At 33.9% G+C, this 13,639-nt stretch overlaps 1 protein-coding gene across 2 annotated transcripts in view; it reads right to left on the bottom strand.

The window, feature by feature from the left end:
- EMB2785 (elongation factor family protein) overlaps positions 1 to 13,639 on the bottom strand; it is a 28,879-nt gene that overhangs the window by 2,205 nt on the left and 13,035 nt on the right. Inside the window, exons 13-15 of one of the 2 annotated variants that reach the window (XM_022885634.2) lie at positions 3,622 to 3,695; positions 2,790 to 2,839; positions 518 to 604 (exon numbers count right to left, since the gene is read on the bottom strand). In XM_022885634.2, the coding sequence (XP_022741369.1) occupies positions 518 to 604; positions 2,790 to 2,839; positions 3,622 to 3,695 (211 nt within the window). The remainder of the gene's footprint in view (positions 1 to 517; positions 605 to 2,789; positions 2,840 to 3,621; positions 3,696 to 13,639) is intronic. The other variant, XM_022885635.2, reaches the window with a different exon arrangement.

The following is a 13,639-nucleotide window of genomic DNA, read 5'->3' as shown; positions in this document are numbered from 1 at the left end:
ATGTATACTTAAACCTATGTATTTATTGTGAATTACTAACTAGAAAATAGAGACCAAACTGTCATGCCATTCTCATACACAAAGGAAGGTGAGTCCTACTTTTAACCAAGCAGCATCATCAACAAGGTATCTATTGTCTGGTTATAATTTTGTGTCTAATACTATTAATTGTAGTGTTATAGACTTGTCAACTTGAACATCAGTTAAAATACACAAGGGTTCATTTAGAATAGACCTATAACAGGGAAATATAGGTGGTACAGAAATTAGCATGTAGCCTAATGGTTATCGTGTTCCTAAAATAAGTGCAGAGTCCTGGGTTCAACTGTGGTTATAGAAGGTGAGTGGGCTGGAAAGTATTATCTCTAATTGCAAAATCCTACCGATTGAATTTTTAGAAAAGTTAATAATAATAATAATAATATCACCCATTGGAAGGCTAGTAACTTGTGGGAGTTAGGACCATGCAGAGGCAAATAAGCAAGTTGCACAATTAGTAATCGAACTATGAAACAACCTCCATCCCCGGAGTCACAAAAAGAGTTCCACGAGCTTCTAAACTCATCAAAGCATATGCTGTGATTGTACCATAACCCATTGATACCTGCTTAGGGGAAACAATAAGTAATTATTCAGAAGCAATTATATGCATTTTGGTGTATAAAATTTTCAAAGCAGTAATTATTGTCTGATTACCCTAAAAGCTAGAATTCTAACAGTCATAGCGTATAGTGAATGCCAAACAGGATGTAATATGCCTATAAAATTTTCAATGACTACTTGTCCATTGTATTAAGTTTTGTCCATGTCAGTTTTTAAGCAACATTCTTCTTCCTCTATTAAGAAATAAGGGTGTCATCACAAATTAAAGCTATTACTTATGAACTTTATAAGCAACCCATACAATTATGATTCCCTCATTTACACCTTTTTTAGTATAGAGACTTTCTCAGCTCTACTTAATAATGATGACTTTTCTTTTTCTAATTTATTATTCAAAATATGTCCCTCCGTTGAATGTATTCATCCACTATTTCAAGCGGAGTCTAAGATGTGCCTAATCCAATCATAAATGATTATTTTTTGGTAGAAACTAGAAGCATGCATTTTTTTAAGTAACTAGGCTTTGCTGTCTTGCAAGGGGACATGTAATAATTAACAAATTCCTATTATAGCTTCTTAGACCCATGAAAAATCCACATGCTCACCTAGCCACAAATGTTTGCACACTTGCAAACACATTCTAGCTTGGAATAGCTTTGTTAGGGCTTTGCCAAAAAAAAAAAAAAAACCCAGAAAACTGAAAAAGAAAAAAACCGAACCATATATTTGGTTCGGACCCAGTATTCATGAATAAATGGTTTGGTTTCAAACTTTCCAAGAAGAGCCATGTAGGATATCAGCTCAGTTCAGTTCATGCAGTTTAATACTCAGAAAAACCTGAAGCGGACAATATACATCCTATCTAGTGCCTGTAATTCTCAAATTCCAATGGTTAAACGTGATACTTACCATGCAACACTCCAGAGCCTATCCTACCCAGTCCTAAATTTAAGCCTAAAGACAAGCTTTTGTAGATAGTCCAGACTGCATGTCGTCTTTCTTCTCTCCTTTCTCCTGCAAGCGTAGCTGTACATGTCTCTTTCTTTCTCCTTTCAAAATTCATGTTTAATTGTTTTATTTCATTTTTTATCTCTGAAACTTCTAATCAAAACAGATCTACCAAAATCCAGCCATACCCAACTAGATCCATTTTCTTTTTCATTTCATCATGCAATTTTGACTGTAATATTTTATTAAAGATGTTCCTAGGATTTGAATTCCATTGATATTTTCTACATCTACCAAAATCCAGCAAGACCCAACTAAATCCATTGTTTTTTTCATTTCATCCTGCAATATTTTATTAAAGATATTCCTATGATTTGAATTCCATTGATATTTTTTAGAAAAATTCAGACATGACTGAAACTGAAACTAAACCTAATTCAGTAAGATGCTGTTTGGTTTTTGTCCTTATTCAGTTGGGTTTCAATTAAATGAAAAATGTGAATGTTTAAGTTAAGTTTTGTGCGTTTCTCAATATCGAAATGATCCGAATGGAATACATGACTTCCTTGTCAATTGAAGGCAATGCCTAATTAGTTCCCCTTGACATCAGATTGTATCACTCAAAAAAAACCACAAACATATACACAAGGTTCAGATAAACAATTTCAGAATTTCACATCTTAATTTTTCTTCATTAAGGTAGAGGAATATAAAGTCCAGCTGCATGAGTTTCTTTCTTATAGCCAGTAGTGAGCCTAGATAACAGAAGATGGCAGTCTACAACCACCATGAAACTTAGTCAAATCTTATGAATATAGATAATAATGGAAATTATGCTCATGCTAGGGTGTTCCTTACAAGCAGCACACTCTATAGCTAGAACACAGCAAGAAGTAAGAAAGACCTGCTGCATCAGCACCTGAGTGTAGTACAAAACTACACTGTACAACTCCAGTATGTTGAATCAAACTATATTAAATTGTATTGCAGAACAAGTTCTTCAAAACCTAACATCTGATGAAGGTTGTATCCTTGATGCTATAAAAGATTACAAATGTTGAATTTATGAAAAAATGTCTTCCTCTTGAATTTTTTACTTTCATCAATCATTTCTATCCACAAAAGAAACATCATTTAAAGAAGCTTTTGGTTTGTCTAAACAAGCACAATGGAATTATACTACACTTATAGAAAACATCATGGTACTTAAATCACAAGAAAGCATTAGGGAAACTTACCAATACTCCTTTCCTGACATTTCCGAGAGGACCTCGATATTTTTCATATGCTACAAAAAACAAATTGTGGAAAGTGTGAATGAGACTAGGAAAATTTTCTTGTACACCAGCTATGGAGTTTTTTAAACTCCAAAAGCAGCTGTTAGAGAGTCCCATTAGGTATATTTATGAAAATTAATTAATTAATTATTAAATGGACATATAAAAACCATCTAATCCATCTCATGATGTTTAAAAATTCTATTGTCAGTGTATAGAATAATAACCTAACAAGGAAAATTATCTTATACACCAGTGGTGCAATTTTTAAATTTCACAAGCAGCAAAAGGGTTGATACATGTTCCATTAGAACATATTTAAGAAAATTAATAAATTAATTAATTATTAAATGGACAAATAAAAACCATCTAACTGCATTTGTGGAGTTTAAAAATTCCACCACCAGTGTCTGGTAGAATAATAATCCCATTCCTTAAGATAAGCTGCCTCAAATTTAATCATGTTCCTAATATGTTTTCAACACTATCCACAAGATAACAAGAATCTCACTGGTTTACAACATTTACATGAAATATGGCATGCAGGTTGAAAACTTTTCTTTAATTTTTTTTACAGCACAGATGATACATACAGATCTATAAGCAGAGAAAGCACAAGCTCATTCAATATGTTATCATTAGTGGAACAAAAAGAGGGAACAGACAATCTCTATTTGTAGACAACCAAAAGATTTTGCTTTCAGAGAATCATGACATGACAACATGATGCAATGGACATGGAAAACAAGACAAAAGAAAAGGAAAGAGAAGTATCTCTAGCAGAAATGCATACTTAGAAAAGCACGATGCATAAATCCAGTTCCACGTGAATCACTGCTGAAGACACTTTTGTAACCAACGAGGCCCCTGACATACAAAATAAAAGGATAAATTAAATTTTTTCCTTGATTCTTACTGTAAAATCAGCCAAACAAAACAGCATTCAGATAGAATTTTTACGAAAGAAACAATCACATCATCTCTTCTTATCTAGGAAGCACGGATACAAACACATATACGACACGTCACAAACATTACGACACGACAATTTCTAAAAATGAGGACACAAATACGGTAGGACACTACATTAAAAGATATTTTTTATATATTTTTTTATCCATAAATTTTTTATATGAATAAAAATTAAAAACAATTAGAAAGCAATTAAAGGTTTGTGTAAAAGAAAAATAAAATAAATTTATAAACAAAATTAAAAATATGTACAAAAAAATCAATCAACATAATTACAATTTGATTAACTTAATTTTTAATTCGAATAGATTATAAAATACTAAATTTACTAAATAATTTCATTTTTTTTCCTTTTTTTCTTTTCTTTTCTTTTCTTTTTCTTCCTTCTTTTTCTAATTTTTTTATATTCTATCTATCTTGGGTAAGGGACACTCTCAGTGTAAAGAACAGGAAAGGAAACAACTCATGGGTAATCGATATTGCACATGAGTGATGTAGAGGTTGGAGGTAGTCCTCGATTCCATAGGGAGGGAAGAGAGAATAGACTACCAAAGACCTCATATAGCTTGAGTGAGATGGTCATGGGATGGCACTCTCACGATCAAACTTGTTCATTTCCTTTCCTGTACTCATTATCCTTTCTCATCGGCTAAGAACCATAAATCAACAATTCCTTTAGCTTGGTTATCTAGTTTTGTTACCAGTATGGAGCCACTGTCGGTCGGTCACACATGAGAAGCACTAATTAGGTCAGATCAAGCGGTCACCACTCCCTTAGCTAATAGTGCTATCTCAAGTTTTAAAGATTTCCTCCTTCCCACTTATTCTTCTTTTTTCCTCTTTTTCACTTTATTCCCTTCCCAAAACATACTGTTTAGATGCTTTTAAATATCCAAGTTTTTATTTGTTTCACTTTTTCCTTCCCCCACTCTTTCTAGCCTCTTTCACCATCTCACTTCTCTCTAAACACTCTACTACCAACCACCGCCCCAACGAAGATTCAGGCATGTTACCACCGTCACCGACCACCATCAGCCAACAGCTATTTTCTTCAAAAAAAAAAAAAATTCTCTCAACCTCCTCTTTCTCCTGTCCAACTAGATTTCCCAAAAAATAATTAGAAAAACCTAGATCTACCAAAAAAAAAAAAAAAAACCTGTGGCCTCCACCCGCTTTTTACTGTTTTCTGCCACCTAAAACAGCTAGCACCGCCTCCACTTTCCTCCCACTACCGTGTCCATCACCGTGTCCCAACACGTCCATCACCATGTCTTGACCTTGTCCAAACTTTTTTTTGTCATGACTCAACGTGTCTCGTACATATAATGACATGCCAGCAGTGTGTCCATGTCAGACATCAATACGCATAGGTTCCAACATGTCCGTGCTTCCCAGCTTCTTATACATGCCTTCATTGAGTGATTATAATAATCTGCTCAACTACTCCCACGCTATCATCATTTGCAATAATCACAAATATAGAGAGAGGAAAACTAATCATTTTTCAAATTAAAAACACCTAATTAGATAAACTATGGTAGAATTGAACCACCATCCCCACCCTAGTCAACATTAATTTAACAACATGCCCTTCTTCGCAACATGATATCCTGGAATCAAATCCATCTAGCTCCTTGACTACTGCAAGTTGTTTGTACTTCTATTATATTCTGTTGCCCATCACATGGATTGGCCCACAAGATCTCACACTACACCCTCTTACAGTGGAGTGCATTCAATCAAGACAAAAACCCAATGGCTAAACTTCTATATTGCAAGATGTATTATGAAAGATCACATCCTGCTCTAATTTCCATGAATGGATTGTTTCGACCATCATTCTTTAGCTTTTGGCAGTAAAAGAAATTGTCTTAATTCATCAATACAGCAGAATGGGTATGATTTTTATAACATTCCATGAGCACAATGGAGAAACCTTAGTAAATATTGCAACATCTTTGTTTTGCTATTCCAATTATTAATTAATGTTAAATCTTATATTTTTAGTAATCATTTTCATTTTTTTTCATTTTACTCTCAAGTTTATATAGGACAAGATTTGGGGAATTCTGCCTACTTGGGGTTAATGCTGGGCTAATGTTGAAACGTTGGAGAAATTTTCGATAGGACTATGGTAGAAATCACGGTGATGGTTTAGGAATCACTAAAGGTTTGTAGCAAGGGAGATTATATATCAAAAGAAGGCTGACACTGAAGGAAAAGGTTGACAAAATTTCTGGGCAGAAAAAGCAATAAGATTTAGCTGCGGAATTGGGGGATTTAGCAGGTGGGAACTAAAATGAAAAAAATATGGCACAAGAATTACAGTTGGAACTTGAATATTGTTTGTATTGACAGTTGTCAATCTTGAATGACTGGTTATGGAATCATGTAAATTACATTTAAATGGGAATTTTTCCTAACTGATTAAGAGATAACAAAAGAATTTATTCATTTCTAATACTAAATGTTCATGCAGTAAGAACAAGAGGGGATTCACCGAGTATTCCGTTTTTTCAGAGTCCTGCTTAGAGATTAAACTGAGCACTAGATATGAAATGTGTTTAGGTGGCAAATAAGAGATGCACACTAGTTTAAAGGAAAAGGTTCTCCACTGTTAACTGTAAGCCAAGAACACTGTAGCAGCAAGAGAAGAAGATAGGAATTCTCAATGTCCCAATCATGTACTCTCAAAGAATTCTTAAAAACTGACATTTTGATCTGTGCCAAGTCTGGCAATACAAAAAGATGTAAATGAAGCTAATACCTATTTTTGTTACTTGGATTAGGACTCCTTAAATCATTAGACTTTGAAACCTAACTCAAATGATTGAAAAAGTTAAATCTTCAGTTACTCCAAAAACTAAAATAAGACCCAGCAGACCTTGGTTAAGCATTCAGAAAGACAAAAATTAAAATACCCTGGAATCACTAAAACTTAATCAACTAGTCAACTATTGCAGAAATTACATACTAAAAGGTCACCTTTCCTTAGACCAAAATATCATCTTAACCCTTCACTTCCAGAGAGGAAAAACTTCATCTAACCAGGCTATTGATGCACTATCATGTATCGATTAGTTCTTAACTTTTTTTCTTTAGGGGAACCAAATATTAGTACTTTATTCCTCCAATGACATTATACTCTTTGATCAGTAATTCCCATTTGTTTTATTTCAATTACTTGTAAATTCCCCACCCCATTCTTTGTCAATATATGGCACATATTTCAAGAAATCACTAAAAAAAATGTGAAAATCTAATCTTTATTATTACTTGATTAGTTGACTTTGTCCATTTTAGTTAAGTCTCTTAATTTTAGAATAAGAAGTGATTTGGGTAATTACACCAAAATCCATTAAATATTTTCCTATTATGTGTAGAAAGTAAATTACTCCTTTGATTAGCTATTTGAATACAAGAAAATTTTGGGTTTTAAGGTTGAGAACACTCAGTCTTTAGCTTATATATTTTCATGCAATTCTAGTATTGTAATAAGAAAAATATAGAAGAATAAAAAAGTTTTATTTTAAGGGGCGTTTGGTTCGAGGGAATCCACACATTTTCTCCCGGAATCTTACCGTTGGGTATTTGATTCCAACGTTTGGTTCAAGGTAAACTGATTTAGGGGAAACTAACAGATTTCCAACAGTGCCTAAAGTTCAGGATCAAAAACTCACCTTTCCTTGTGGTATTCTAGGATTCCGAGGGGAGAAGTAGCACTATTTTCAAATTTGACGTAACTAAAAAATTGGGAAATAACCGTTACCATTTTGAAAAGCATGTCTAGAAAAGTTGCTGGTAAAAAATTTGGTTTATATATGGTGTTTGGCATGAAAAACACCTTTCATAATCCCTTACAAAAAATTGAATGTGGTTATTCAAGGTGTTTGTGGCCAAACACCTTCAATAACTCCATTCAATTTTTTGTAAGGGAATATTCAAGGTGTTTTCTGGGCAAACACGCCTTGAATAATCCCTTCATATAAATTGAAAGGGACTATTGAAGGCATTTTTTGCCAGAAACGCCTTGAATAACCCTATTCAATTTTTTGTAAGAGATTATTCAATGCGTTTTTTGGGCAAAAACACCTTGAATATTCCCCTCTAAAAAATGAAGGGGATTATTCAAAGCGATTTTAGCCATAAATGCAATGAATAACACCATTCAATTTTTTCTAAGGATTATTAAGACATTTTCTGGCCAAAAACGCCTTGAATCCCCTTTAATTAAAAATTGGATTATTTAAGCCAACATCATATATGCCAAGGAGATTATAGTAATTATTCAAGATTTAATATATGTGGATTCCCCCTAACCAAACGAGTGAATCTGAACACAGGATACCCTAAAAATGGAAGAAAACCTTGAGTATCGCATTTTCCCAAGGATCACACTTTCCTTTGGAATCTACGATTCCGTGAACTAAACACCCCCTTAGAGATTTCTTCATGGTATCAAAGCACAATCTAAACCTTTGAAAATTTTCACTTGGAGTCCAACATGGTCAGCTGAAAAGAGAACCCGACGTCATAGGTTACCTCTATCCCCGGAGCTAGCATTTCCCAATCACTGCAGAACATTACCACTTCTATTCAAACAGGTTCTTTAGCACAAAAAGGTAATTTTCTAAAGGCCTTGAGTGTAAAACTAGAGAAATCAAATTCATGTATTGTGGATTTAAGAGCTTCATACCATATGATTGGGGATGCATCTGTATTTAGTAAATACAACCCATGTCATGAAAACTTCACAATTCGAATTGTTGATGAGTCATTTTCAAAAGTAACCAACAGGTTTTGTTATTATTTCCAAAGAGATAACACTTGATTATGTTCTATTTGTCCAAAATCCAAGTTGCAATCTACTATCTATAAGCAAACTTACAAGAGACCTTAAGTATATTACTAAATTTCTTCCAAATATATGTGAATTTCAAGATTTGGACTCAAGGAAGATGATTGGCAATCCTAAGATGTGTGCAGGACTATATCCTAAGAGCAAATGATTTTGAAAGAAAATATCAAAAAACCTCTTGTGTGGCTTCATCCTCTAGTAATAATAAAGATAGCACTATCATATTGTGCCACTATCGGTTAGGTCATCCAAATTTCTTGTACCTCAAAAGGTTGTTTCCCTCATTATTCAATCAAAATCCTAACTTTCAATGTGAAGTCTGCCAACTATCCAAACATACTCGTATCACATATCCTAATCAACCTTACAACTAATCCCATCTTTTTTCAATGATACACAATGACATTTGGGGTCCCTCCAAAGTAAATAATATTCTGGCTCCAGATGGTTTGTCACAACTATTGATGATCACACCAGGGTTACTTAGGTAATCCTCATGAAGGAAAAATCAAAAGTGGGCCAACTATTCCAAAACTTCAACAATATGAACCAAACTCAATTCAAAACCAAAATCCAAGTGTTGAGAACCGACAATGGGAGAGAATACTACAATTCAATTCTTAGATCATATCTAATGAAACATGGTATAATTTATCAAAGCTCATGTGTCGACACTTCTCAATAGAATGGCATTGCTAAATGAAAGAATCGACATTTGTTGAAAGTTGCAAGATCCCTCATGAGAAAGAATACTACAATTAAATTCTTGGATCATATCTAATGAAACATGGTATAATTCATCAACACTCATGTGTCGACACTCCTCAGCAAAATGGTGTTCCTGAAAGAAAGAATCGACATTTGTTGGAAGTTGCAAGATCCCTCATGATGGCTGCCCATGTACCTAAGCATTTTTAGGGTGAGGCTGTGCTAATTGCTACATATCTTATAAACAAAATGCCTTCTCAAATCCTGAAATTTCAAAGCCCTTGCCAATCCATTCTCGGTTCCTATCCTCACCTTCGAATCATCTTATCTATTCCCATTAAAGTGTTTGGATGCACTACATTTGTTCTTGCCAGTCAACAAAACCAAAGCAAATTAGATCCCAAATCCATCAAATGCATATTTCTTGGATAATCCTCGAATAAAAAAGGATACAAGTGTTACTCACCAATAACAAAAAGATTTTACCATTCCATGAATGTTACCTTTTTGGAAAATCAACCTTATTTTCCCAAAACTACCATTCAGGGGGAGAATCCAATCACACAAGAATATCAACTTTGGGAAAATCCTATTACCAAAACCATCTTCTCAAACTCCCTTTCATGTCCAAAACATCCAATTAGATCCTCCAACTCCTTTTCAACTCCAACACATCCAACCAGATCCTCCAAGCCCAAAGTCCACACAAGGGAAAACAAACAACGAATTGATTGTCTATTCAAGAAGACATCAAAATCAAAAGGATCTAGGTTAATGTACACCTTCAAAGCAAAACCACAAATCTGAACCAATTGCAGAAATACATGAAACCAACACAAGTAATACTCTTACTGAATTTGATTCAATTGAATCTGTGGAAAAACTAAGAAATAAAACTGTGAAAAATTACTCATTAAAAATTATACAAGCACCTTAGGTTTATATACAACTAACTAGTAGATAAATTAGGAAACTAAATCTTCCTAAAATTGATCCTCTAATTGAGGGATTGTCTATCCTAATTTTCTATTCTTAATTCTAGGGATACAAATACCTAATTCTAAAAATAAAATTACAATATTACAACCAACTGTAAATAAATGTTCTCCCACACACCCCCTCAAGCTGGTGAATAGGTGTTTTCCATTCCCAGCTTGGAAATAATTTCTTGAAATGTTGCACTGTTGAGACCTTTAGTCAACGCATCTACAAGTTGACCCTTGATTGATACATATGGTGTATAAATCAACTCACTGTCTAGTTTCTCTTTTATGAAATGTCGATCTACTTCAATGTGTTTTGTTCCATCATGTTGCACAGAATTGTATGCAGTGCTTATTGCAGACTTGTTATCACAGTAAAGTCTCATTGGTCCATCCCACTTGATCTTCAACTCTTTTAGGATAATCTTTAACCATAGTAGTTCACAAATTCCTTAAGCCATCACTCTGAACTCTGCTTTAGCATCTTGCCACCACATTCTGTTTTTTACTCCCACAAGTCACAAGATTACTACCTAGCAAAGTGCAGTAGCCTAACGAGAATCTTCTATCAGTTACTAAACCTACATAATCCGCATCTATATATGCCTCTAGAACCAACCTCAAATTTCTTTTGAATAAAATAACTCTCCCAAGATCGGCCTTCAAATAGTGCAATACATGGTAGACAGCCCGTAGCTGCACTTCTTTAGGACTATGTATAAATTGACTTATCACACTCACAGCATATGCTACATCAAGTCTAGTATGTGAAGGATAAATGAGTCTTCCAACTAATCTCTGGTACATCTCTCTATCTATAGCAGCCTCTTCATTAGCTTCTCCAAGTTTATGACTAGGATCTATAGAAGTATTTACAACTTTACATACAAACTTCCCAATTTCCTTTAAAAGATCCATCACATATTTCTCTTGTCAGATGAAAATCCCATGCCATGAGTGAGCTACTTCAATTCCTAGGAAGTACTTCAATCTCCCTAGCTCTTTTATATCAAATTCTCTAGCCAAACACTATTTTAAAGATTCTTTCTTTTTGTCATCATCTCTTATTACAATTATATTATCAACATACACTAATAGAACTGTGACTCTCCCTGAATCAAAGTGTTTGATAAACAATATGAGATCCCCTTGACTCTGCTTATATCCCATTGCTAGCATCACTTTGGCAAATCTCCCAAACCAAGCCCTAGGAGACTATTTAAGGCCATATAAAGCCTTTTTCAGCTTGCATACTTTGTTTGTTTCTAGATGACCTCCACATCTTAGTGGAACCTTCATATATATTTCTTCTTCCAAATCACCATGTAGAAAACATTCTTTACATCAAATTGTTGAAGCTGCCAATTGTAATTTGCCGCCAATGATAACAAAATCCTAATTGTATTCATCTTGGCAACTAGAACAAAAATTTCTTGGTAATCCACTCCACAAGTTTGTGTAGCCCTGAGCCACCACCCTGGCTTTATACCTTTCAACAGTACCATCCGCCTTGTATTTTACAATAAAAACCCATTTACACCCAACTGAATTTTTTTCTTTAGGCAACTCTACCAATTCTCATCTCTTAGTTTTCTCTAAGACCTCTATTTCTATTTTCATGGCTTGCCTTCATTTCTCACTAGATAATGCCTCGGATAATGTAGTTGGAATAGAAATAGTGTTTAGGCTCACAAGGAAATTTTTGTGGGACGATGAAAATTTTTCAAATGACACAAAATTAGAAATTGGGTATAGTGGATGCTTAGTACATTCTCTGGTTCCTTTCCTAATGGCAATAGACAAATCATAATTACTAGTCAGTTTTAGGAGATTCATGCTCATTTTGAGAAACAGAGTCAAAGATTGTAGTTACCTCATTTCCAGAGTTAGGATCAGGTTCTTGGACTTATATTGGTTCAGGATCTAGAACTTTCCTTCTTGAGTACACCTGTAATTCATTCATGAAATCATGAACAATATTATCCTTTGTCACATCTTCTATGTTTGGAATGGGTTCAGACTCAAATTCAATGTTTGACTTGGACTCAAAAGAAATAGTTTTAGACTCAGAAGAATTAAAGGGTGAAAATGTTGAAGAGGAAGACAAATCAAGCAAAAAAAATCCTTATCTTCCATGAATGAAGTCTCCCCCTGAAGATAAGATTGAGTAAAAAATAGTTTACTTTCTTCAAAAGTGATACCATGTTAAGCATCAACTCACTACCAATTGGCCTAACTTGAATATAAGAAGACTACAGGATATTTGATATTTATTAGATGTGGGATAACCCACTATAACAGGCCCTTACCACGTGTAGGAGAAGATGGAAAAACCTTCCATGTAACAAATTAGGAAAAGGCAATAGAAGAAAATTCGGACTCTAATACTGTGTAAAAAAACTAAGAAATAAAACTATCTGAAAAACTGAATGTATATTGAAAAACTACTCATTAAGAATTATACAAGCACCTTAGGTTTATATACAACTACCTAGTGGGTAAACTATAAAACTAAATCTTCTTAAAACTGATCCACTAATTGAGGGATTGTCTATCCTAATTTTCTGTCCTTAATTCTAAGGATACAAATTCTTAATTCTAGAGATATAAATATAAATATACAGATTATAATATTACAACCAGCTGTAAATAAATGTTTTCTCACAGAATCTTTTGATGATCTTGATCAACCAATTGCTCGAAAGAAATGAGTGAGATCATGTAATCAACACCCAATCTATAATGTGGTTTCTTATGAGGGTTTATCACTTAGTTATCAGGCATTTATTACCACACTAAACAATATGTAGATTCCCAATAATATTCATGAAGCACTCATGCAACCAAAATGGAAGATGGTTGTTTTGGAAAAAATCAAGGCCTTAGAAAAGAACAAAACATGGGAGATTTCAGAAACTACCCAAAGGGAAAAATCCAGTTAGGTGCAAATGAATTTTTACTGTTAAGCACAATATAAATAGAAGTATTAACAGATTCAAAGTTTCCCTTGTTGCAAAAGGATTTACTCAATCTTATGGGGTTGACTCTGAGGAGACATTTGCTCCAATTGGTAAACTTAATTCAATTCGAGTGTTATTATCATTGGCAGCAAATCTAGATTGGCCACTCCACCAACTAGATATCAAAAATGCATTTCTTAATGGCAACCTAGAAGAAAAAGTTTACATGGAAATCCCTCTAGGATTCAAAAACCAAGACAATTGTAACAAGGTATACAAGCTTCAAAAGTCTTTATATGGTCTCAAACAATCCCCATGTGCATGTTTCAT

The sequence above is a fragment of the Durio zibethinus genome, chromosome 10 (genome assembly GCF_047325235.1).
Source record: "Durio zibethinus cultivar Kanyao isolate XHJ-2024 chromosome 10, ASM4732523v1, whole genome shotgun sequence".
Lineage (NCBI taxonomy): Eukaryota > Viridiplantae > Streptophyta > Magnoliopsida > Malvales > Malvaceae > Durio > Durio zibethinus.
Note: the sequence above shows the minus strand (reverse complement) of the source record. Positions and strands in the feature narration are given on the sequence as shown.